The sequence below is a fragment of the Eublepharis macularius genome, chromosome 17, assembly GCF_028583425.1.
Source record: "Eublepharis macularius isolate TG4126 chromosome 17, MPM_Emac_v1.0, whole genome shotgun sequence".
Lineage (NCBI taxonomy): Eukaryota > Metazoa > Chordata > Lepidosauria > Squamata > Eublepharidae > Eublepharis > Eublepharis macularius.
Window position 1 is genome coordinate 8,426,605 of NC_072806.1, and position 24,868 is coordinate 8,451,472.

Below are 24,868 nucleotides of genomic sequence, written 5' to 3' on the forward strand. Positions count from 1 at the left end.
AGGCCATGCAAAACTTACAGCGCTCCACGACGTGCCCCTCGCCCAAACAGATGAGGCAGAGGTCATGACCATCAGAGTGGGTCATTTTAGTGCCACACTGTTGGCATTTTTTAAATAAAGCGGAATGGGACATAGTGGAGGCGTTTCCCAGTCAGAAGGAAACGGCAACTCACAGCTAGAAGAAAGTTGGAAGACACAAGCGACAGCTGAAGAACCTTTTCGAACGGCGGCGAAAAAGGAACTGAGGGAATGCCGGGGACGTTCGGGTACTTGTACTTCGAAATTGGCGGGAACACCGGCGCGCATGCGCGGTGGGCCCGAACGTCCCCGTCACATTTCTAGAAGCTAAAAGAATCTTCTCCGCGGCTGGCCTGCGCCTGCGCAGTCCCAATGTGGGGCTGCACAGAAGGACGACGACGATCATGGTGCCCTAAAGTATTGTTTGAACTGGTGTGATCATACCATGTCCCTGCTTGGCTGCATATAGGCAATCCCATAATACTAAACATGATCTCCTTAGGTGCCAGTCAGCATTTTGTTTTTGAAGTTGTGATGTGGTTTTGGGGTAGGGGGTTAAACCCCTCTTTTTTAGCTTCTGGGATTTTCTATGTAAACCTGAACATTTGTGGAAACACCTCCCTTTTCGGTACCTGGCCCCATTTGTTGAGTTTTTGCTCTGCACCCTTGAGCCAAGTTCAGAATTAGACACCTGATTTACAAATACTCACAAAACCCTGCTTGTTAGGGTTATCCAAGAAATTCCAGTCAGTCTGTGATTTGTTTTAGGCCAGGCTTCACGCAACCAACATGCTGTTTTAAGACATGCAGGCATCACAAAATGTTCTGTGCGATGCACATTTAGAGTAACGACTGATGGTTCTCGTGCATTTGCAAGCCGAGGCCACACACTGGGCAGCGCAGGCTCCTGCAGTATAATTATTGTCCTTTATAGCACTACCCGAAGTGTGCAATTATCACTCGAGAACAGCTCTCATTGGCTCAGGGGCAGGGAGGGAATGTTCTGCCAAATAATCAGCAGACAAAGATAAACACTAATTTTCTGCCCTTCACAATGACTGACATGTGTTCGCAAAATGCCTGGAATAACCTCATCAGCTGAACTTGTGGAGGGGGGGGGAATACAAAAAAGAAGTGCATGTCTGTTCCTTACCAAGGAAGTTAGTGTTACAGAGCGTGCAGCTTAAATCAGGAACTTCATGGCATTAGGTTGTGTGGGACTACTGCCTGTGTGTGCCTTTTTCAAATAAAGAAGGGAATAGCAAGTGGCAACACTGACTTGAACAGACAGTGGCTGCATTCAGACATCACAAACTGTGGCTTGATTAAACCTTGGTGAGTTGTTGGGTTGCCAGCCTCCAAGTGGGTCCTGGAGATCTCCCAGAATTACAACTGATCTCCAGACCATAGAGACCAGTTCCCCTGGAGAAGATGGCTGCTTTGGAGGGTGGACTATATGGCACTACACTCTGCTGAGGCCCCTCCCCTCCCCAAACCCTGTCCTCTCCAGTTTCCACCCCCCCCCCCCCAAATCTCCAGGAATTTCTGAACCTGGAGCTGGCAACCCTAGAGAGTTGCGAAGTCTAAATGCAGACACTTTGACAAACTAGAGTTTAATAGCTGGCAACATAGAATAATTTCAGACTCAGCTTTGTAGCTGGTTTGTTACTGATAGGGTATGCTAATATCCGAAGTCACAAACCACAAACTCACTGCTCGGTGCAGCTGCCCAGCCACACAGACAACAGTATAAGCAAGGTGTTCATCGTTGTGTCTTCTGTACAGTTCCCATGTGTGCCTGCACAGAAGAACACTCAATGAACAACAGTTACAGGTAGGTGCAATCCTGTTTTCTTCCTGATGGGGTGGCAGGGGTGGAGGCAAGAAGCAGAGACACCAGCATTTATGCAGAAGCTGGGTTTGATTCCTTATGTCTGGCCCATTAACCAGTTTGTTGCACAACCCATGGTTTATCAAGATAACTGAATGCAGGCAAATATGAAGCTTTAGGGTTGGCCAGGCCTGGTCTAAATACAAGGGACCAGGCATTCTGCCCTTGCCAGCTCCATAGAGCACACAAGCTCTCCTATGTGTACGAAGGTAGAAGGACCAAAGTATGGCAGATCTCCTGTTTCCCTTTTAAAAATAATTTTTTCAGTGAACTTGGGAAAAAAACCCCAAACTATTTAAAAATATCAAAGAACTTTACTCCAAACATTAGACAGGCCTTATTCAAGCTGAATGTAACATGTAACACTGGGTGCGTGGTTGTGGGTTCAATCCATTCGTTGTGTAGAACACTGCATTTTATTTTCCACTCTGCAATGGCAGACTTCCCAGATTTGAATCCACTCTCTCAACCCCAGCTTGTCCTAGAGGTGGACCACCATATTTAGGAAAAACAGCCCAGCCTTGAACCTAAGGGAAGGGTATATTGGAACGTGGAGTCTCAACAGCCTGTCGTCCCTGGAAGCCAACATTAGTCTTAAATGATTTCCTCTTATGGAATCTCCAGCAGAGACAACAACAAAAGATGCTATTTGTGTTGCTTCACACTGCACCTTCGAGGACCCCGTTTTGCAAATTACCATTAAAAAATCTGTATAATTGCCTGGAACCTGGCTCCCTCCGCACTGAAAAAACATCTGCGATTCCAACTTTCTGGCGATCAGCCATGTATCTCCATGTAAAGAGTCTTCTTAGTGGCTGGGGACTCCCTTGGTCACAATCCTGCCCATGAAGTGGACGTTGTAAACTTCTTTAATGTCCCCTTTCAGAGTCAGCATGGCCGTCCCAGTCACAAGCAGGTCGGGCTACAAAGGCAGTTTAGAAGAGAGAATTAGGAATAAGAACATATGAAGAGTAGTTCTGGATCTGATCAAAGATCCACGTGCTCAACAGCTCGTTTCACATAACGGCCAATGTGATGTCCCCAACAGCCCGTGACAACGGTCAAATCCTCTCCCTACTGCCAACCCTCACCCTGTGTGCAACTGGTATTCAGAGTTATACTGCCTCATAACACAGAGCTTCCATTTAGTCAGTTTAGTGTAGTGGTTAAGAACGGCAGGACTCTAATCTGGACAGCAGGGCTTGATTCCCGTCTCCTCCGCTTGAAGCCAGCTGGGTGACCTTGGGTCAGTCACAGCTCTCTCAGAGCTCTCTCAGCCCCATCCACCTCACAATGTGATTGTTGTGAGGATAATAACAACACATTTTGTAAACTGCTCGGAGTGGGTGTTAAGTTGTCCTGAAGGGCAGTATATAAATCGAATGTTATTATGTTATTAATAGCCTTTGATGGGCCCATCCTCCATTAATTTCTTTGGTCTTATCACAGCATCCCGTGACAGTGAACTCTACAAGTTAATTATGGATTGTGTGAAGTATTTCATCCCATAGCCACTGCTCATTGACCCATCTAGATGCCCTGAATTCTAAAATGTGGCAGAGGGAGAGAAAAAAGATACCTCAATCTGCTTTCTCCACCCCATGCATCATTTTCTAAATCTCTATCATGTCTCTTCATCTTCATCTTAAAGTAATATGTTCCAATCTTTTCATCCTTTCTTTGTAGGGAAGGGACTTCAACCACTCCATCACTCTCAAGGGCCTTTTCTGCCCCTTGCCATCTCTATGACATCTTGCCACCTGATCTTTCTAAGATGGGTATCCTGAGGGGGCAGAAATTTTCGGAATTTTTGGTTGAATTCCGAATCAGGTTCAAAGTGTTGGTTCTTACCATTAAAGCCCTGAGTGGGTTGGGACCGGCATATCTTCAGGACCGCCTCTCCCTGTACGTTCCCCGGAGATCACTCCGATCAGCGAATAAATATTTACTTGTGGTCCCCGGCCCTAAGGAAGCCCGCCTCGCTTCAACCAGGGCCAGGGCCTTTTCAGTCCTGGCCCCAGCCTGGTGGAACGCTCTGTCAATGGAAACCCAGGCCCAGCGGGACATATTATCGTTCCGCCGGGCCTGTAAGACAGAGCTGTTCCGCCAGGCGTTTGGTGATTGAAGGGGGCGGTGCCATGTCGGCCTCCCACCTTTGGGGTGGGGAAGGTTCTCCCCACCACTGCACCTTGTTAATTTGTTTTATTATTTGTATATTGATTTTAGTTTTTGTTTTTATCGATTTTAACTGTTCACCGCCCAGAGCCCCTGGGGATGGGCGGTATATAAATTGAAAAAATAAATAAAAATAAATAAATTTTAGATTGCAGCAAGCAGAAACGATGGTTTTCCCGTGGATTCCTTCTTCTCCGATGAAAGGCTCCCAGGAAATAAACAGCATAAACTCGCTTCCTGCCACCCTTGCCATACCCATCGTGAGCAGCTGTGCACTGCCTAGTTATGAGCCGAACACTGCCTCCTCCCTCATGCGTGATCAGTGGCTTTCAAGTCCTCTTACCCTCAGGGAACCGATTCAACACTGAGCTCAATCGCTGAGGAATGCACCCACTACTAAAGTAACCTACCCTGGACTCAGGAGATTTGAATGATTATTGACTAGGCTTCTAGTTAATGATGTTGGTGACACCATCCCCAAAACCTGAAAAGAGGGTGGTGGCGGGAGGAGGAAATGGTTTTGCAGTCTGGGAAGTTGCCGGTGAATGAGAGAATCGGACTGAGTTTTGCCCATGGCTGGGAAGAAGCCACCGGGGAGGAGGGAGGTGGTGCTGCACATTGCCACTTTTAGAAACAAATGCAGGGTGAACGACGGGCACTGCCTATCAGAGAATCTGCACACGCATATATTTGTGAGCAAACAGTTGCTACGGATCAGCATTTAAGACTTCAGTGCTCTGTCCTTGGTGAAAAACTTGGCATGTAAAAGTCTGCCCTCTACCCCCACGTCAGAACTTCCTACCCCTTGTGGAAGCGGATGAGTGCAAGGTAACCACACCGATCAACTGCACGCTTGTACCACTTTGTAAACCTGACACGTACATCTGAGCCAGCAGGGGGCACCCAAGAAACAGTAATGGCTTTGGTCTGCCCGCGATCGACTGTTCCTTTCACAGGGTCAACGGTGAATCCTTTCATCTGCAGAAGTGACAGGCTTTCCCAACTGAATTCTATATTCTGCGGAAAAGGAAGATTTAGAATACTGTCAGTTGATGTCAGTGAAGGAGCCCCTGGGGACCCCCCCCAAAAAAAGTCCATGTGAAGGCAACTCTCCTCTCCTTCCCAGATCAGATCTGCTCCCATTCGTGAAACCTGTTCAAATCAGTCTGAAGCCACTGAAATGGACAGAAACCAGTGAGGGAGTCTCTTACTTTCCCCGAGAATCCTCTAAAAGACACACCACAGATTTAAGCTCGTTTAAAAATTTAAGCTCATTTAAAAATTATTCCCTCTTCCCAGGAAACCCTAGAGATGTCTATGAGAAGTCTCATCAGAATACCATTCCCAGGATCCCTTGGAGATGCCACGACAGTTAGACTAGGCTATATCCAGTACAAGTTTGCAGGGAGATCAGTCCCTCTGTTGTGAGAGCTGCTGCATTTGAACGCCTGGCATCAGTTTGCTAGTCTGACCAAGTGCATCGCAAAGCCATATTGGGTAGAATTTTCCCCTGGCGAAGGTTCCCAGGGCTGCTATTGCCTTTACCTTCCCCACAGTTTGCCAGAAGTTCCTCTTCCACTATCAATGCACATTTTCAGCAGGAAAAAAGGCAGGCAAAAGAACAGACAGGCTTGCAAGTATTACTGACAGAAGCGAGCGTCCCTCCAGCCTGCACCCCGGTTTCCCCTTGTCTCCCTCTCTTCCAAACTGTGCACATGCTTCTTTTAACACAGTAAAATCATGCGCAGATCTGTTGCACTGCACTGTGTGACCCTAGAAACTATTTTTAAAATCCTGCTCTCAAGAGCTACCGTACCTTCTTCGATGGGAACAGGGCAGTCCGTATCCCGCCCACTTTCAGCTCCCTGACGGCCGGGATAACCAAGGTCTTGGACTGCACGCGCTCCAGCCTCAGAAGGATGGGCTTTGTGAGCTTATCGCTTTCTGCAGGAGACACAAGAGCAGTGGATTGGACAAAAAAGGGGTCTCTGCTGGTATCCACAAGCAGCCAGGATGGCGGTTCTTGGAGCACATACACATATGTAGGCCATGCCAGGAATACACAGACTCATTAAAGGGCCTTTTTGTTGCTCAGGAATCCCATGGCAGGATCTCCAGCTGCAGAGAGTGTTACAAGGGAGTCCTGCTTCGATGGGCCATTCCCTGTCGCTTGTGGGTTTTGTGCCTTTTAAGCCCTGAGTAATTCTGACTATACTCAATGATAACAGCTCTTGGCATTTTATTACTGCTTCAGTATAGCTTCCTGAGTGTGAGAACAACTTCACACATTTTCCTTACAACAGTCCTGTAAGGCAGGTCAGTATTATTACATTCCCCAAATGGGGACAGGGGAGCTGATGTTGAGAGAGGCCTAAGGTCTTTTGGAGAATCTATGGCAGAGCTGGAGAGATTCCAGGTCACGGTTGTTCCTTATCTCCTACACCAGCTCCACTGATCATTGCTTTCCACATAGCTTCCCTCTCTTCCCTACTGGGCAGTGACCCATGTCCTCTGCTCTGCTCTTGGTCCTTGATTTCATTTCCCCTTTCGCTTGCTGTGTCCCTGCCTTGCCTGGTAGGCTTGCCAACCCTCAGGTGGTGATTGGAGATCTCCTGGAATTACAACTGATCTTCAGACAAAAGAGATCACTTGGAGAAAATGGCTGTCTTGGAAGCTGGGCTCTATGACATTATACCTAGCCAAGGTCTCTCCCCTTCCTCAGACCCTGCTGCTCAAGCACTTCTCTCTCGTCATGTTAGTCAGGACAGCTGGAGGAAACATCCTCTGCCTTCAGCTTGCTGGACCACAAAGCTACCCAGTCCCTTGACCAGAGGCCTCGGAGTGACCTTCCTGCCTAGTCACTTCAAAGGGAGACGGTCTCCAGGGGGAAACTGCTGAACACAGATCAAAGTTGCTGATGAAGCTATTTGTTCAAGGTGAGAGATTAGCACAGCAAATCTGGGAAGACTGTCTTATCACTGATTATGATTGTTATGAAAGGTCACTGTGATTATATTGTATGTGCTTGTGCTTTGCACAGAAATTTCAAAGGCTACATTCTGGGGCTCTTGGCTGTACTGATAACAGTTTTGGAACATATGAAGCTGCCTTAAACTGAATCAGGCCATTAGCAACTCGGGCAGCAGCTCCCCACAGTCTTCAGCAAGGATGGGCCGAACAGGACAGATTACTTGCTCTACCACTGTCACGGCCCTCCCCTTGTCTTTACACCCACGTATATAGATATATTTACCAAATGGTAACATTTCATGCATCTGATGACATGGGCTCTAGCCCATGAAAGCTTGTACCACAATAGAATCTGTCTGCCTTAAAAGTGCCCCCAGACTCCATAATGGTTTTGCTAAGGCCAACCTAGCCAGTCCTCAGGGAAAGGCTAACTTGTTCCGGTGCCAAAGTGTTCAGAGGGAATGTGCCTTTTGTTTTTTGACAGAGTGCAGGACTATAGGTTCTGCTGCCAGGAGCTGCCCAGAAGCACAGCGTTACCTGCTCTGGCTGCTTCTTCCGCCATAGACGTTGTCACAGCCAATGACTCTACGGGCACATCCAGTGGATCACCTCCTTCCAGAAACATCATGTGGTTCCTTGCGGCCCCTTTCAACTGGATGACGCGGATGACTTCCTAAAGGAAAGGAAGGCAGTTCAGTGTGGATAGTGTCTAATCGCAAGCACACAGGGCAAGCAAAATAATAACAATTATTATTATTTACTTATAGTCTGCATTTTTCACTGAGACCCAAGGCAGATTACGCAGTGCAAGTGGAATAAAATAAAATCACAGCCAGGACATTCACTGAGCAAAGTACAATAATGAACCACAGTTAAGACGTTCACTGGACAGATACAATAAGGTATGGCAGCAGAAAATTTGAAAAAAAGCATAAAGTTGAACATAGAGATAAAATCTTTCTGAGACAACGCATAGCTAATTTACATAACAGGTAAAGGCCGCCTGTCCCTAGCATGTTGAGTTCAGAAATGTCTTGGAAATCCAGTGGAAGCAGTTGGGGGCATTTTATGGTTTTGCACGGGGAAGCTTTTCACCTCTTCAAACTTTTACAGGTGGGCTTGCAAGTGTTCGGCCCTGCATCTTTCCATACACTAGATGGCACCCCTCCTTAAGAGCTGATGCTCTGCTTCCATGATGAGCAAAAGGGAAAGGCACCTGCTACAGCTCCACTTCAGTCCCGACACTCCTTTCTTCTGCACAGATGGTGCCACTTTGTACCATGCAGAACACCAGTTTTAGGAGAGCTTTGCTGGAACTGTTTTTAGGACATGGGGCAGGGGGAGGGGAATGCTTCCTTTGCAGTCACAAGAACCTGCTGTCTCCAGTGTACAGATCTGTGAGTCTGAGTTCTTTCATCTCCCTCAGTAGGGTGAATGAAGAGTCCCGCCCCCCTCTTTACTGTGTGTGGGAGTTCAAGGGCATCTCCAGCTACCCAAGTCCAAAGGTGAAAGAGCCGAGCCCATGACCCAGGGGTGGGGAGAGGAAGGAAGTGAATGCCTGAGCAGACAGGAGAGCCTTGCAGGGGAGGGACAGTCAGCACCTCCTTCTGCAGAATAGCCTGCTCAGGAGCAAGGCCAGGGAGGCAGGGAACGGGCGTGGCTGGACAGCCACCTGCAAAATAGGGATGAGAGAATGTTCCCTATTTCACGTCTTTTTGAAGCACTTTCTGGTGTCTGCTTTTTGTGGACGGTTCTGTAGATTCACTTGCATGTGGTTTCTACATGCAAATACAATGAGATATGCCATAGATGTTTAGTGTATGGTGCTAATATGAGCCCCCCGAGTGGGGGGGGGAGGCCGAAGAAGGAGATGTTCTGTGGATTCCTACGGCCAGACGGGAATAAGCCTTTTCCTTCTAGCTGAAGCCCGAGGGGTTTGTGCTTTGTCTCCCCTAAACACAGTTCCTCTCCTAATGTATTAACAGCCATGAAAATTCTGCATGATGCCTCTCAGCAGCAATCCCCAACACGGTTCCCAAGGGCTCCATGGCACCCACCAGTGTGTCTTTTGCAGCCCAGTTTCTTCTTGGGAAAAACAAAACAGAACCCCCCCCCCCATGTCGTTCCAAACCTACTTCCTGATTAGCAATACGCATCCCAGGAAGTCGTGTCACAGCCAGGCACTCACAACTGGGCAACAGCCAAGGGCTTTCTTACGTCTCTGGCTTAGACACCTCGCCCCATCCAGTGGGATCTGAGCAAATATTTCCCCCTTGGGAAACTGAAGCCAAACCTCAGAGCCAAGCTACAAGTGACGCCTGACACAGGCTGGACACTTGTCAGCTTCCCTCAAGTTTTGATGGGAAATGTAGGCGTCCTGGTCTTGCAGCTTGGCTCTTCATTTAATTGAAATTTACAGAACTCCCCCCCCGACACACACACAGCAGAGGGGAAGGGGGGCATCCAGCGAGAGCCCGACACCTGCACTCCCCTCCTGACCACATGTTCTCCCTCCCATCGACTGCTGCTCCGTAAACTTCAATTAAATGGAGAGCCAAGCTGCAAGACCAGGATGCCTACATTTCCCATCAAAACTTGAGCAAAGCTGACAAGTGTCCAACCTGTGTCAGACATCACTTGTAGCTTGGCTCACAGTCTCTTCGCAGAAGGAAACAGCCGATCCTGGATTTTCCATCCAGAAGGAGGATCTTCAGTCATATGGAGACTGGCGCCTCCTAACATTTGGTCCTGCCCCCTGCCAGTCATTTTGCCGTGGCACATAACCCCCTTTCTGAACTTTTTAGAGGTGCCGGCAGGCTGAATGAGACTGGAAACTGACACCCAGACATCTGGGACAGTGGTAGCTTTGTGGAGGGGAAGAGCGAAAGATGACTCCTACTTAGGCACCCGAGGAGCTTACGCAAGCAGCAATCTGTTCACGTCTCCAGCTGGAGCTCACCTCTACACACCACAGACCTAGAGGCAGCCCCCACCTTGTCGAAGACCATAACCTGCAGGCAGTCAGAATAGTACAGGCTCTCGTGGTCAGGGCTGAAGGTGATGGTGAACTCCTGGGTCTTCCCGGTGCTAATGATGCCTTCGACTGGGGAGACACTGAACACGCTCAAGCCGCTGTGGTTCTGTGTACCTGGGAATGGAATCAGATACCAGCTGGCAGAGGGAAGCAGCAGGAGCTCAGAGGTTCCCTGCCTGATGTTTTTAGCTCCTCTGGTTCCCACAGGGAATGAGGGAGGAGGGAACACTTCTTTTGATCCTAAAGTCCTGCACCGAAGTAGGTAAATCTGTATATATAACAACAGTTAGGACGTACATAGAGATACAATAGAGAATGGTAGCAGAAAAAATTTAAACAAGTTGTTAAGAGCAGCAGGACTCTAATCTGGAGAACCGGATTTGATTCCCCACTCCTCTGCTTGAAGCCAGCTGGGTGACCTTGGGTCAGTCACAGCTCTTTCAGAGCTCTCCCAGCCCCACCCACCTCAGAGGGTGATAGTTGTGGGGATAATAATAACACACTTCGTAAACTGCTCTGAGTGGGCGTTAAGTTGTCCTGAAGGGCGGTATATAAACCGAATGTTATTATGATTAATTATAAAGCTAAGCACAGAGGTAAAATCTATCCGAAACAATGCACAACTAATGCCCATGGCATGTTTAGCAGCGTGGAAACTCGCTAGCTGACTGTTATGTACATATATACATAACCTCACTCCCTGACATTTTGTGGTCGGCTCCACATGGTGTGGCTACCATTTTGTGGTTGAGCCCACCACCACCACCTATGGTGCCTTTCAAAGGTACCTGCAGGCTCAGAAAGGTTGGGGGTCCCTGGTGTAAGGCAACATCATCTGTCAGGAAGGCCCACGAGGGTTCCTCTCACCAACGTTTGTAAGTATTTCAAACACTGAGAATAATTACTTACCAACTAAACCTGTTTTGCCTGTGAGGAAAGGTGGAAGCTTCTGCTGCTCCTTGTCTCTGTTCGGCGAGAGCGATTCGAGAAGGATGGAGAATTTCACGTCTATTACAGACTTATTCTCTATCTGCCAAGTCAAAACTGAGCGTCAGCCCTTTGGTCCTTATCCGAGACGGTGCCTTCTGCTCCCGCATTCAGGGGCACATTAATTAAGGCAGCTCAGAAGAGTTACAGGAGTTGGTTCTGCTGCGGTGAGATTCCCACCTAAGCAAAGGTCAAGCAGACTCATACTCAATTCTCTTCCTCTGTTTTGGACTTCGAATGGCTCAGGAGAATGAGCAGAAGTTCTTGTTTCCAAGAAGCAACTCACAGTTTTGAGAAGTATTAAGAAAGGTGGGCGACCTCTGCAGGGCACAGGGTGCTTGGAATTTACCTTGAAGGTGGAACTGGCCGTTTCTTTGGCGATGACGTAGCCCACGTTGAACACATCTCCTTCTATCGAGCAAATGATTGAAGGGATCACGGCCTCGCCTGTCAAACCGAGGGTGAGGGTTGTTTTCTCGCCTCGAATGTCCAATATTTCAAAGAACTATGGAGAACGAGCTTCGAGTTGGTCAGAAAGGAAGGGTGGGAAAGGGAGAGACAGCATTCTTCTAGGCTCCATTAGCGCAGTATAGGGGCTTGATGAAAGTGAGCTGTAGGCTTCTTTTGATATTTAGGCACCATTGGTTTTAGAGGCCCTGGAGGAACTGTACTGGCTTTAATAAAACTGCATCTACCAAGAGGGAGCTGTTTCTGTCTATACAGCTGACACAAGAGCTCAGCTTTCTGCTGGGCTGTCTTGAGCAGCTAATTGTATACTGCACTACTCAGCTAGCAGCACATTCCTTTGCAAGTGCCACTCCATGATCTGTGACAGCCCACATGGGCCTGGGTGGACAGATGGGTAGGTGGCTGCTCAGTGGCAGAACGCACACTTGGCAAGCAGAAGCTGCCTGGTTCAATTGCTCTGTCTTCAGGCAGCAGAGCTGGCAACGGCCTCCACAAATGCCAGTCAGAGTAGATCATTTGGGCTGAGATGACCATAACAGAAAAGCATATGGTCTTAGGTTCAAAAAGGTCCCAGGCTCAAATTCAAACCATGTCTGTTAGCAGGGCTGGGAATTACTCCCACCAGAGAACCCAATGAACTGCTGCCAGTCAGACTACACAATACTGTGCTAAACAGACCGGCAGTTGTACTCATGGAAATTTAATCAACCCCACAGCATGACCAAGTTACAATCCGCATGAAAAGGAGCTAAGGCCAAGGCTGGACCTGAGGAGTCCTCCTCAGAGAATGAGGATGCCGTGGATGCTAATCTTGCGGAGGTCAAAACCCTGGCAGGCCCTGAGGTTCCTGGATCCATCAGAAGACAAACAGCCAGCTGTGGCCACTGGGCCAGAAACCTAGATAGCCCATGAGTAGGATATAGAGTCAGAGAGTGGGGATGCTGGGGAACCTGCTAAGGAGCCTATCACCCAGGAGCAGAGGGGGCGGAAAGCACAAGTGGAAGCTCAGCTCAGATGGTGGCCTGAGACCTCTCCTCTGCACATGTGGCCTGAGAAGAACAAGATCTGCGATTCGGCTTTGCGGAATGTAGGGTAGAGTCCATCTGTAGGGGCCTGGAGGCACTAGTTCCTATAAAGAGCCTCAGTCCAGCTCTGGCTGTGGTGGCATCCCAACAGCTCTGGCAGTGCCTGCCCTGCTCACTTGGTCAGCCATGCTCGTGAGAACTTCTGCCTGCCCCTGAGCACATACAAATGAAAAAAGAGGCTCCTCCAGGAAAAAGCGTAGCACCAAAAGGGAAAATACCCCACCAACTGGAGATATATCACATGTACAGAAATTCACAATATGAATAGACCAATCATACATATGTTTGTAGAATATAAAGAGACAAATGCATATGGTGAACAAATATTTCTTATATATAAACTTCAATAAATACAATACGCATACATAACGTTCCAATGAGTCCAATAAATACCAAGAATATAATAAATATAAATACACATTCATAAATAAGTATATGCGGCCATTAATCAAAGCCAATTGTTCATAGATAAATTCTTCTCTCTCTTGCAGAGATGCCGGGATAGAGTCTTAAAGTGACAGACGCCGTCAGTGGAAGACGGACAGGTAAGTACAACAAAACTGCTCTCCAATCTTCAATAAATGTTCCTATGTTCTATTCCCAGGTCGGAGAATACAGACTGGGGGTACACGGACCCCCTCGCCCAACAAGAAGCCACCCCATTTAACTCGTTTCATATTCAAAACTTTTTCAAGGGAAGAAAAAGTATCCAACTACACCCCAGTCAAGGGAAGCTATACCAATCTCACCAGCGTGTTCTCAAAAGGCAAATGCTCAAATGATGCCCATTAACTTGTCGCTTTATATTCTATAAACATATGTATGATTGGTCTATTCATATTGTGAATTTCTGTATTGGCTGGTGGGGTATTTTCCTTTTTGGTGCTGCCCCTGAGCACAAGTAGGCCATCTAACTCATGCAACCATTTCATGTGGCCCCATCATGTTCAAAGGCACTTGTGTGCTGGCCCACGTATGCCCTTCTTCAACTCACCTGCTAATGGGGCGACATGCGGCTGGCGTGCTTCCCCTGATCATGCGGTAATTATATTTAAACAGGATGAGGAATGACATGGAACAGTTACGTAAGTAAGCACCTTTCCTCTCAACATCACATATAAAGCAGGCCTTTGGGGAGGGGGGAATAGAGGGTGGATGAGGAACCCAAGTACGCTCCCCCAAAGGATGGGAAAGAAAATGAATGTATGTTCTCACCTTTCTGCTTTCTTCTGGACAGAATGAGATGATGAGGTCTTGGGATTCTTCATTGTCAAGTGTACCAATGGGATTCAACATCCAGAAGGGACCAAAGGGATTCAAGAGGGAATATCCCAGCTGAGAAGTACCAGCTCAAGGAAATGCAAGTTTAATGGTAACCAAAGCAACCGTTTCTAAAAGAAGGAGGCAGCTTTGACAATCTGTTACCTAGAGACCATTGCATCTTACAGAGTTTAGAAAGAAACAGGACTTCCTCTCAGGCATTTCAGCCTGTGTGTCTTCCCCTGGCCCATCTGTAAATGTAACATCTACTGCTGAGCTGGTTTGAGCTGTGTTGTCAATAACTGCTTGCTGAGAGGGCTACTGAGCAATGGACAGCTCCACAAAAATCTGGTCAACACAGTTTGCTTTCACCAAACTGCTATGATTGCGCTTACATGTGTGAAGCAGAGGATGATTAAGTTATCTTGAGAACATATGCCATGCGAGTATATATACTGCTTACTGCATATAAACTTGTGGAACTGTCATTCCTTCTTCATAGGGCACCTCGGAAAGTAGCTCTACACGGGACAAGGGAGGTCTGGAAATATGGGAATTCTTGGTATCTGCTGCTGAACTACAATTTCCTGGATTCATTGGAGGAAGCCATGGCAGTGAAATGAGCATCAAACCAATACAAATTTGCCATGTAATTCTAATTAAGTCTGTAGAACTGAATGGTTTGTAATAGCATAATGGATGTGTGTATGAACCATCTTATTTTATTCTGGAATCCTTCATTCCAAATCAGAGACTGCGATCTTGTGAATATCTCCTAAAAATCCTGTTGTTGTAGCCATGAAAAAAATCTTCTATCAAGTAGCAAGTGATCTTGGGGGATAGGGAGGGGAAAAGAAGAAACGATTAAGTAAAAGATACGCGTAGTTGTTCCTGGGATATGTTCTGTATCTTGATTTCTTTTGTAATTCTGTGCCCTGGTGGATGAAAAAGTTTCATGTTTTCCAAGAGCATCTATATTAAAAAGCCAGTATAAGAACAGTCCAAAGTATAGTATAACTTTCCCACAGAACACATTTTACCTTGTCCCCCCCCCCCCCGGCCAACACCTGTCATCTGCTCTGCAGGTGATATGCAGAGACCTTTGTGCACAACCGCATCTGCTGCTGTGCTTGTGACATGAAACTCTGAAGAGAAGGTCCCAAAAGTTTAGAAACTCATAAGAAAACTGTTCTTGTAAGGATCTGCAGCCAACAAGAGGAGCGGACTGCTTGCCAAATGTTCCTTACCGACTGCAACTGTGCCAAAGTTGATAATGCTTTTCCCACTGTTCGAAATCAACAAGAGAGAGGGTGCCACTGCAGGGCAATGCAGCTCTAAGTACAAGGTGTTGTACGGACTGTGGATGCAAAATAAAATATTAGCGTGCTTGTTCTGGGACTGTGAAATGCGGTTGTTGTTCAAGACACATGAAAGGGGAGGCGCCCTGGCAGTCCTTTCTGGATCCCAAGAATGCAAAAGGACTGTGGGGGGCAGGGGAGGAAACAGTTATTTGGTGGTTTCAATTTTGAGATAAAGCCAATATTGTTCTGACTTTGATGCTGTCTGTGTGCTTGCTTCTGCACCCCCAGTATCGTCCCCACGTCTCCATTTATTAAGTATCATCATTTATATATTGAACATTGAGTATGAAAAGCATCTTACAAACATTGAGAGTTCCAAGGATCTCATACAGATTTGCAGATGAGATGGGAGGCTGGGGGAGGGGGGAGATTGGTCCAAGGCTGCTTAGTGGGTCTTTGGGAAGGCTAAGATTTGAATCAGCGCTTTCCTGGTTCACAGTCTAGTCACTCACAGTGCAATCCTAAATAGAATTACACTATTCTAAGGCCACTAAAGTCAAAGGGCTTTGAAGGGTGTAACTCTGCTTAGGACAGCGTTGTTACCTCATTTAATTTGTAAATAATCAGACTGTTACATCGACAATCCCTTCCTATATTCAACTCCTATCCAATTTTGTCTTTTAAAAAAAAAAATCTCTACACTGGCATGAAAGTTCCCTGGGTAGGTCAATTTCTCAGCTTAATCTATCTCGCAGGCTTGTTGTGAGGATAGAAAATGGAAGGTGGAGAATAAGGTGTACCACTAAGGAAAGACAAGATAAAAATATACTAATTAGACAGACAGTTGTGACCCCCCCCCCCCAGTCTCCTCTACCTGTAGTGCAAGTTTTCAGGTCCTTTCTTCTCATCTATGGCACCACTTGCAACCAGGCAGGGTACAACATATCTTTCAAATCGTTCCGTGAAATTCCGAATCAGGTTAGTTTTAGCTGTAATATATTCTTCCGAACTTGGGAGGCAAAAAGAACATGTTCACAGTGAGAAGCAATCCATTTCTGCTTGATCTTGTTTCTGAAGTGGAACTGTTACTCTAAGAATTCTCCATTGTTCCAATTTTATGCCTGAATTTTGTACAGAGTACTATATACACTTTGCCACGGATTTCAGCCCCATCCATTCCTTTGTACCTTTCTGCCTCCTCTGTATGACTAATGTGAATTCGTAAAACACTGAAAAAAACAGTCTCGATGTGTGTGTGATTGTATCAAAATCCTTTTTGTGTGGTGTTTTACTGATTTGCAGAAGTACTTGTGGACATTGGTAAAATGCTGTAAGAAAAGAAACTGGATGCAATCATGCATACCATTTGCCCTTTTATCAATGCACAAGTGCATATCAGTTTGGAAAAAATATGTAAATGAATGGAAGGAAGTAGAAGCTGCAACAAAATGTGGATTCTCCAAGTTTGCAATTAATTTTACAAACCTTCCTTGTTACAGTGGAATTAAGGAAAGGAGCAAAATTCCAGCACAATCAAGGTATGGCGCGGGAGAACTCATCTAATCTCTAGTTACATTGATAACAGGTAAATAAACTCTCAAGGCTCAATTGTTTCCCATAGAGAGGGTTGTAATTTCACTGGGATGACTTTAAAAAAAGAGAGAGAGAGAAGAAGGCCATCATTTTGGCAGGCTGTTTGTAAGCTTCTGGAGGTATCTGGCCAACCACTGTTGGAAAAAGGATACTGACAATGGACTTTTGGACTGATCCAATAAAGTTATTCTTTATTTTATTTATGCTTTGACATAGGGGGAGAATATAAGGAAGGGCCATCCTTGTCTGTGAGAGCCTAGAAATACTTGGTTGAGTATTATGGGTAACAAATTGCAAGACCAGATGAACCTTTCATGTTATCATCCTACACTGAAACCCTTTATTGGAAGGGGGAAGCAAAGATGCTTTTTGACAGTTCAAGAAATGCCAGCATCAGGCCTACCAAGTAGAAGATCTCCTTTGCAACACTCATCTATCTTCTTATTCTAGTCTCCTATTTATCAGTTATTCATAGTTTGAAAAAGGACATTAAGAGAGGATCTTATTTTATTGCATCTCACTTCTTGCATAGCCATAAGGGTATATGTGGGTGAGTGATGGCTGCTTTTCTATTCATCTATGGTACAAAAGTTAGAAACTCAAATACATGTCAAGCTAGGATAGACTGTTGATGTCCCCTGCATTAGACTGTTTAGCAAAAGATATCAGCTCAAAAGATATCCCTGCCACATCTTTTACAGTTTAATCATGACTTGAGCCACAAATCCCCTCTTTTCTTAGCTTCAGAGACTTTAAAGCAGTCTCTGTTTGTCTTGAACCCACTGAAGCAACTGCAGATTAGAAGAATTAACATGCACAGTCCATCAGGCTGTTGAACAGGTTGCACGGACTTCCTAGTTCTTATTGTTGTGGGGAAAATAATGACATACTTAGTAAACTGCTCTGAGTGGGTGTTAAGTTGTCCAGAAGGGTGGTATATAAATCGAATGTTATTATTATTATGTTGTTGTTGTTTTTAGGACCAACAAATTGCCACTTCAATAAATCCAAAAGAGTCCAGTAGCACCTTTAAGACTAACCAATTTTATTGTAGCATAAGCTTTCGAGAATCAAGTTCTCTTCGTCAGATGCCTGATACAGAGACTGGTCAAATACAGAAGAGCAGGAGAGAGAAGAGGCAATTAGGGGGAGGAAGGGGGAGGGAGCAATCAAAACATTCCTTTGCTAGTATATGTAAACATCTTCTCTCTCCTGCTCTTCTGTATTTGACCAGTCTCTGTATCAGGCATCTGACAAAGAGAACTGTGATTCTCGAAAGCTTATGCTACAATAAAATTGGTTAGTCTTAAAGGTGCTACTGGACTCTTTTTGATTTTACTACCACAGACTAACACGGCTAACTCTTCTGCATCAATAAATCCATACATTCTCTGTCTTCAGTGGCTCTCATGAACCTGAAATTGTTGCAAAATAGATGCAGCCTGTGTGGGCCAGTGGGGGCAGCCTGCATGCATCCCTATCAACCTGCACTGTGCACTGTGCAACGCTGCCTTTGAAAAGTGCTCAGAAGCAGACTGGTCCAGAATAAGGCATCCTGACTTTTGATCAAATTGGCTTTTGTGAATCAACATTCTTAAGAATATGCACCAGCTACCATTCAGAGTCTGGGCCGAGAAGCCATGTGAAAGCCAGGTGCTGACTGGTGAGAATTCAGAAGGCTATCCCACAGACATGCACAGAAAACTGAAAGGGCCATATTCCTCTAAGCCTGTTAATTTCCCATGCTTATCATCTTTCCTTAGGAGCAAATTGTTCCTGCTCTTCTTCCTCTCAACCCTTCAGGAAAATTAGCTGCTAAATGAGACATGAGCAGAGAAAACAGAGGAAGAAAAGTTTTCAGGGACTCCACAATCCTGCCCAGCTGTCTCTGCTTCTCTCCAGAGGAGCCTCTATAAATATCAATGATCAGAACTTGGCTTTCACGTGGCGACAAGCAATGAACACAGGATGCAGCCAGACCCTAAGATCCTGGGCCCAGTTCAAAGAGTTGCTTTGGATCTTTCAAACCCAGGGCACATTTCCTTAATGGTTTATGTGCTGTGAAGTGACCGTTGCAATTGTACAATCTTTATTGTTATGAATTTCATCTTTCACCAGGGAACAGCAGTGGCATGCCCAGAGCTCCAACAGTCTTTTGTGCCATTGCTGAGCAGACGCAGACTGGCTTATGCTTCAGCAGTCCATTGGCCTGATCCCTACTTACTTGCCCAGGACTTTTCCTCCTAACCTCTCATGCCTTGCCCATGTTGTGGCTAGCACCCTATCAATAATACAGATGGGCTCAAAAGGATTCATAGACACTGGGACATGCAATGGATTAACAAACCAGAAAATGGGCTCACCTTGGAAGAATGTTTTCTGGATCAGGAGGCTCAAACACCTTCAGAGTTTGTTTGCTGTATTTGTCCCTCGAGAACTGGCCAAGGAAAGAGCCACTTCCCAGTCTCTTCCGTCCAGCCAAGGCCTCTTCTTTCTTCCTCTGTTGATAAAAGGGGAAGGGTGAGGAAGCAAAATATTCACAGAGTTGCAGGATGATGGGGGCACCGCTCGCTTGCCAAAGCCCCCAGAGAGCCCACGGCAAGGGAGGGGTGATAAGTAAGGCAGGTGACTGAGTTGAAAGGGGAGCCACAGGAAAAGGGGAGACCCTGTCCTGGAGGCAATGAGCACTTGGCCTGTTCCTTTGACTCCCCCCCCCCACCTGCTTATGAGTAAGGTCCTTAAGCAAGGCAGAGTAAGCAAGGCAAGAAAACCCATAGCTGGAGAAAGAGGCAGAGGTAGGGAGATACAGGTCAAAGGAAGAAATATGGAGGCGGGGGCTCTGTTTCTCTCCATAACCAAGGGATAGGATGTGACTCAGAGGCAGGGCATCTGCTTTGCACACAGAAGGTCCCAGGTTCAGTCCCCGGCATCTCCAGTTAAAAGAGGTGTTGGGAAAAATCTTTCTCTGCATGAGTCCCGCTGCTGCAAAGAGGAGTCGCTACTAGGGAAGATGGGCCAAAAGTCTGAGTTTGCATAAGGCAGCTGTAAAAGCTCAGTGGGAGATCCCGTGCTTTGCATCCAGATAGTCAAAGGGTCTTCTCCACTCAAAAGATCTTGAAAAAGACCCTTTCTCTTCTTGAGACCTACTGGAGAGCTAGTTGACCCACTGATCTTATCTGGTATCAATGTCTCTGCTGCTGTTTCTTGGGAGGGGCTCAGTCCTACAGTAGAAGCTCTCAAGTTAAATCTCCTGGCCTCCTAGTTGAAGAATCTCAGGACCAGGTGCTGAGAAGAACGTTCTGATCCTGAGACCGCGGAGAGATATTGCTAACAGATTATTCTGGGCTATGCGATTCAGTATAAGGCAGCTTTGTGCGCTCTCGCAAAGCCCCAAAAGGTTGGCTGGGGCTCCCAGTAACTTGAGAATATGGCCTAGAATCTCCTGCTGCAGAAGGGGTTATGTAGCCGATGCACAGGGAATCCCAACAGAAAAAACACAGTAGAAAGGGCTTTATGATCATCTGCCAATCGCTGCTCCATTGAACAGCAGCTATACCAAACTCTTACACTGTGAGTCATAAACCCAAATTTACAAATAAATAAATTAGAACCCAGTAATCCAGAACAAGCGATTCTGTTATTGTGTCCTGGACAGAGCACCAGTCTAGTCCACATCCTGCGACTGGCTGAGGCTCCCAGGCACTATCTGCTCCAGCTGGTCTTAGTGCAACCTCCCTGCTCTCAGCCCAGCTGATGGTCTCTGTGGCCCCTCCTGCCTGCCATTCTTTAACCTGACACTTTAGCTAGTGAGGCATGTGCTGAGACCTCAGGAGAGCTAAATGGCTCTCCCGAAATCCCCCACCTGGGGCTGCACCTCCGAGATCTGCCCAGTCCCCAGGGAATTCTCCCTGGGCATCATAGGAAGGAGAGAAGCACCAGCAGCACAGGTTACTCTCTCAAACACACCCATACCTGCAGTTCCAACTCCCGGGCCTTCTTCTCCAGCAGCACCTTTGCTTCAGCAGCCTGGCGCACCATTTCAACCGCCTCCTGTCTGATCAGCTGTTCACTCAATACCGGGCGGAAGGACACTTCCACCAAGCACTTCTGGGGTGGAACGCGAACCAGAGGCCCAAAGAGAGTGAGAATGCAGAGACGGTATCAGTGGATTTGGGAAATGGTGGAAGAGAATATGAAATCTACTGCACAGAGGCCAGGCCTACAGTCTTCCTAGGCAGATAACTCTGTTTGCTGTAGCAAATGCAAACCGAGCCCTGCCGGAGTGAACCAAGAGTCCATCGTATCCAGCATCCTGTTTCTACCTGCAATCAAGCACCCAAGTGCATCTAGGAGGTTCATGAACAGGGCATGCGCCGAATGATTTGGCAAGCACAGAACCGCCACTGCTAGAATTCCCGGGGCAGTGGCAGCACCTCCCTTGCCTTGGCTTCCTCCCTGGTGCTCACACTCTGAGGCTCGCTCCGAGAAGCATCTTCTGGTACCAGGTATCCAAAGCACTCCCAGAGAAACCCCATGAGGGTTTCTCTGTGTGTGGGCAGCAGGAAGCACTCCGCAGAATCTGGGAACGCCCAGGTGACATCGGACCCAAGCGGGACGTGGCTTGTCTGGGCCCCTTATTTGCTCTCCGAGAAGGATTAGAAAGAAGCCTACTTTAATGGGAAGCTAAAGGCTGGCTGCAGGCCTTGTTGAAACCTTCACAACAACCCTGTAAGTCGGGCCAGGGTTGTTAACCCTGTGTTGCACATGGGGGTGGGTGGGAGGGGCTGGGGGGGCTTGCTAAAGGCCTGTGGCCAGGTTGTTAAGGCAGGGTCCCAATATATACCAGCGTTCATTGCTAAGTTACAGTCTCATCTCCTGCAGGAACAGGGAAAGGGGCCCCGTTTCTTCCTTGGCCCTTGATACTTGGATCAGACTTCCCTTGGGCTTTTTATTTCCTTCAAACATCTTACAGCTGATGAATGCCACAGCCTTCTGCAAGGGTTCCATAGGATCTCAATACCTCTACATTTCGACCCAGTAGAAAAGAGCAAGAGTCCAGTAGCGCCTATATGACTAACAAAATCAAAAAGAGTCCAGTAGCACCTTTAAGACTAACCAACTTTGTTGTAGCATAAGCTTTCGAGAATCACAGCTCTCTTCATCAATGCATCTGACAAAGAGAACTGTGGTTCTCGAAAGCTTATGCTACAATAAAGTTGGTTAGTCTTAAAGGTGCTACTGGACTCTTTTTGATTTTGCTACTACAGACTAACAGGGCTAACTCCTCTGCGTATATGACTAACAAAATTTGTGGTAGGGTATGAGCTTTCGTGAGTCACAGCTTGCTTCTTCAGATACCAGCTCACTTATTCAGATAATTTCAACCTATGCTTTCATAGAATCATAGAGTTGGAAGGGGCCATACAGACCATCTAGTCCAACCCCCTGCCCAGTGCAGGATCAGCCTAAAGCATCTCTGACAAGTATTCATCCAGCCTCTTCTTTTCCTCTTATGGAACTCATTGCTGCTGGATGAGCAATGGTCACTAGTTGAGATGGTTTTTAAAGGGATGAAGCAAATCCATGGAGGAGAGACCCACCACCAAGGCCTATTGGCCAAGGTTCCTGAACATCAGAGCACCGGTTGCTGGGGGAAGCAAGAACGAGGAGGGAAACAGTAGGGGGAGTGTGTTGCCTTCATGCCCTTCCTGAGGTCCTCTCAGGGCATCTGGTTTGCCACTGCGAGAAAAAGGATGCTGAACTAAATGGACTTTTTGTCTCATCCAATGAAGCTCCTGTTCTTTTGAAACATTTATTCTCAGTAAAGAGGTTCATTGGGCTAAAGGTAGTTGTTGCAATGCTTCAGAAGGATGGCGGTTACCAAAGTATTTTGTCATTTGCATTCTGGATCTTAAACCTGTACTAAGAGAATTTACCTTCCCAGGTAGAACAGTTCCAACACAGGGTATGATTGTGATGGGAGAGTCTTCTGGGATGACAAACTGGAAAGAAGTGGGCCCAACGGGGGCAACGTCTCCCTTGCCAATCCTTGGGACAGCGTGAGTGAACTGATTGAGGCTGACATGGTTGTTTATCACAAAGAGTGTAGCTGTCGACACGTCGTTGAGAGCGGTGGCAGAAAAATGAACCAAGGAATGAGAGAGCTCCAGAGGAGGGTGGACTCCAATGGCTTTGCATGACAGCTTGAATTGTCTAAAAATGGAATGCAGCAGAAATAGTCACAGTGCAAAGTCAGCCCATTGCCAAGGCCTAGGAAGGTCCTATCAGGAGCCTAGTATCCCACTGCCCTCTTTCTCAACCAACAGCATATTCCTTCTGCCTATTTTGGACTATGTGGCACCTCTATGGGTATTATTTGATTTTCTGTGATGCTTAAAGTGGTGTCTGTAAGCTGCCCTGCAAATCCATTTTGGGGATGGAAGGACAGCAAACAAACATTTTAAATAAATTAAAATAAATTAAATTAAATAGCAACAGGTGGGAGAAGGGTTTATCATACCCTCCCAATCAAAATACCCCTCCAACAAATTATTGTCCTGATGCAGCCACATTGTACCTAGATAAAAACCATGGGTTTGAGATATCTGGATTAGTCCCTGCCTTATTGTGAGAATCCCCATTTACTTGAAATCCTGTACCAACCTATTGATCTCAGACTTGCAGGTCAGCTCAAAGCTGTATTCTTTTGCTTTCTTGGCTTTGAAGATTATGTCCAGGTTCAAACTTTCCAGGGGAAGCAGAGTTCCAAATCCATCATTTGGCTGAATTTCTACAAACTTTTTGGAATGTAAAAAGAAAATGAATGAGTTAAGGGATACATTGCACATGCACTGTATTCATCGAAATAATAGTAATAATAATAACATTCGGTTTATATACCGCCCTTCAGGACAACTTAATGCCCACTCAGAGCGGTTTACAAAGTAGGTTTATCATTATCCTCACAACAATCACCCTGTGACGTGGGTGGGGCTGAGAGAGCTCCAGAGAGCTGTGACTGACCCAAGGTCACCCAGCTGGCTTCAAGTGGAGGAGTGGGGAATCTAACCTGGCTCTCCAGATTAGAGTCCCACACTCTTAACCACTACACCAAACTGGCAGCAGAGATGGAATATGTGGCCAATCCACAAATCTAGAACAGATGTTAACTTTGTCGTATTGCATGTGGATTGTCAGGTCCAGGACTGCGTGTATCACAGGCTAAATAAATTACACAAAATAGCAAAAACTGCAGACTACATTATGCAACATTGGAGAAATTAGGCATACTTGTGCTCAATCTACCAAATTTATACAGGTGCAGAATTCAGCTTTTCTTGGGGTAGTATTAATTTCATTTTTTAAAGCAAGCAATATATTGCCATGATCTATTGGGAATAGAACCAGGAACCCACAGAGTTGTGTGTAGAGCTGAAGTTACAAATCAAAATGTTTTCGAGGGTTCCATTTTGTGGAGTGTCTTTCCCTGACTGTTATTCATGCTGAACTGGAAGGACAATGAAGTCTTTCGGGTCAAGCTGGAACCACGTCTAGGAAATCACTGTCTTTACTGTACGATTTTTGGCTTATAATTCCTGGCTATTGCACTGCAGCTGCCCAGGGAGTTGCAGAGAGATCAGCAGTCACTCTTTCCGACATGCCAATTGTAACTCATTCTTTCCTCAACAATTAGTTCTCAAGGAACATTATTTTGCTGGGATATCAGACTGTTCAGGCTGTTTAAAAATAATAAATATGATTATTAAGTTAAAAAAAGTGGTGTACCTCTGAGAGTCCTACAAAGCCAAACTCTTGGGGAAGAATAGCTTTGTTTGTGAGTGTGATTGTGGACTGCACTGCCTCATAGATGGAGCAGTAGCCAAAATCCACTTCTGTTGGGTTGATCTCCAAATCTGAGGTAGTGATGATTGCATGGACAGTAAATTCAACTGGTTTGCTCTGGAACAAAAACAGAGATGTCCTGAGTTAGAACCCCAGGAAGCGTCAGTGGCTCGTCATCCTCTAAGTTCTGAAAGGGTCCCTATTTCCCAGAATTAGGGATGAATGAGCACTTCCTGTTCCTCTA

General features: G+C 46.4%; 1 protein-coding gene across 1 annotated transcript in view; it reads right to left on the reverse strand.

Moving 5' to 3' along the window:
* Positions 1-2,273: 2,273 nt before the first annotated feature.
* The window catches only part of CFAP74 (cilia and flagella associated protein 74), a 57,209-nt gene continuing 34,614 nt past the window's right edge, over positions 2,274-24,868 (reverse strand). Inside the window, exons 17-32 of the mRNA XM_055001575.1 lie at positions 24,568-24,741; positions 23,446-23,579; positions 22,719-22,995; positions 20,755-20,889; positions 19,146-19,282; positions 16,064-16,198; positions 15,136-15,245; positions 14,768-14,823; positions 13,844-13,963; positions 11,425-11,580; positions 10,998-11,118; positions 10,048-10,202; positions 7,592-7,727; positions 5,901-6,028; positions 4,967-5,101; positions 2,274-2,831 (exon numbers count right to left, since the gene is read on the reverse strand). Of these exons, the coding sequence (XP_054857550.1) occupies positions 2,718-2,831; positions 4,967-5,101; positions 5,901-6,028; positions 7,592-7,727; positions 10,048-10,202; positions 10,998-11,118; positions 11,425-11,580; positions 13,844-13,963; positions 14,768-14,823; positions 15,136-15,245; positions 16,064-16,198; positions 19,146-19,282; positions 20,755-20,889; positions 22,719-22,995; positions 23,446-23,579; positions 24,568-24,741 (2,223 nt within the window). The 3' untranslated portion in view covers positions 2,274-2,717. The remainder of the gene's footprint in view (positions 2,832-4,966; positions 5,102-5,900; positions 6,029-7,591; positions 7,728-10,047; positions 10,203-10,997; positions 11,119-11,424; positions 11,581-13,843; positions 13,964-14,767; positions 14,824-15,135; positions 15,246-16,063; positions 16,199-19,145; positions 19,283-20,754; positions 20,890-22,718; positions 22,996-23,445; positions 23,580-24,567; positions 24,742-24,868) is intronic.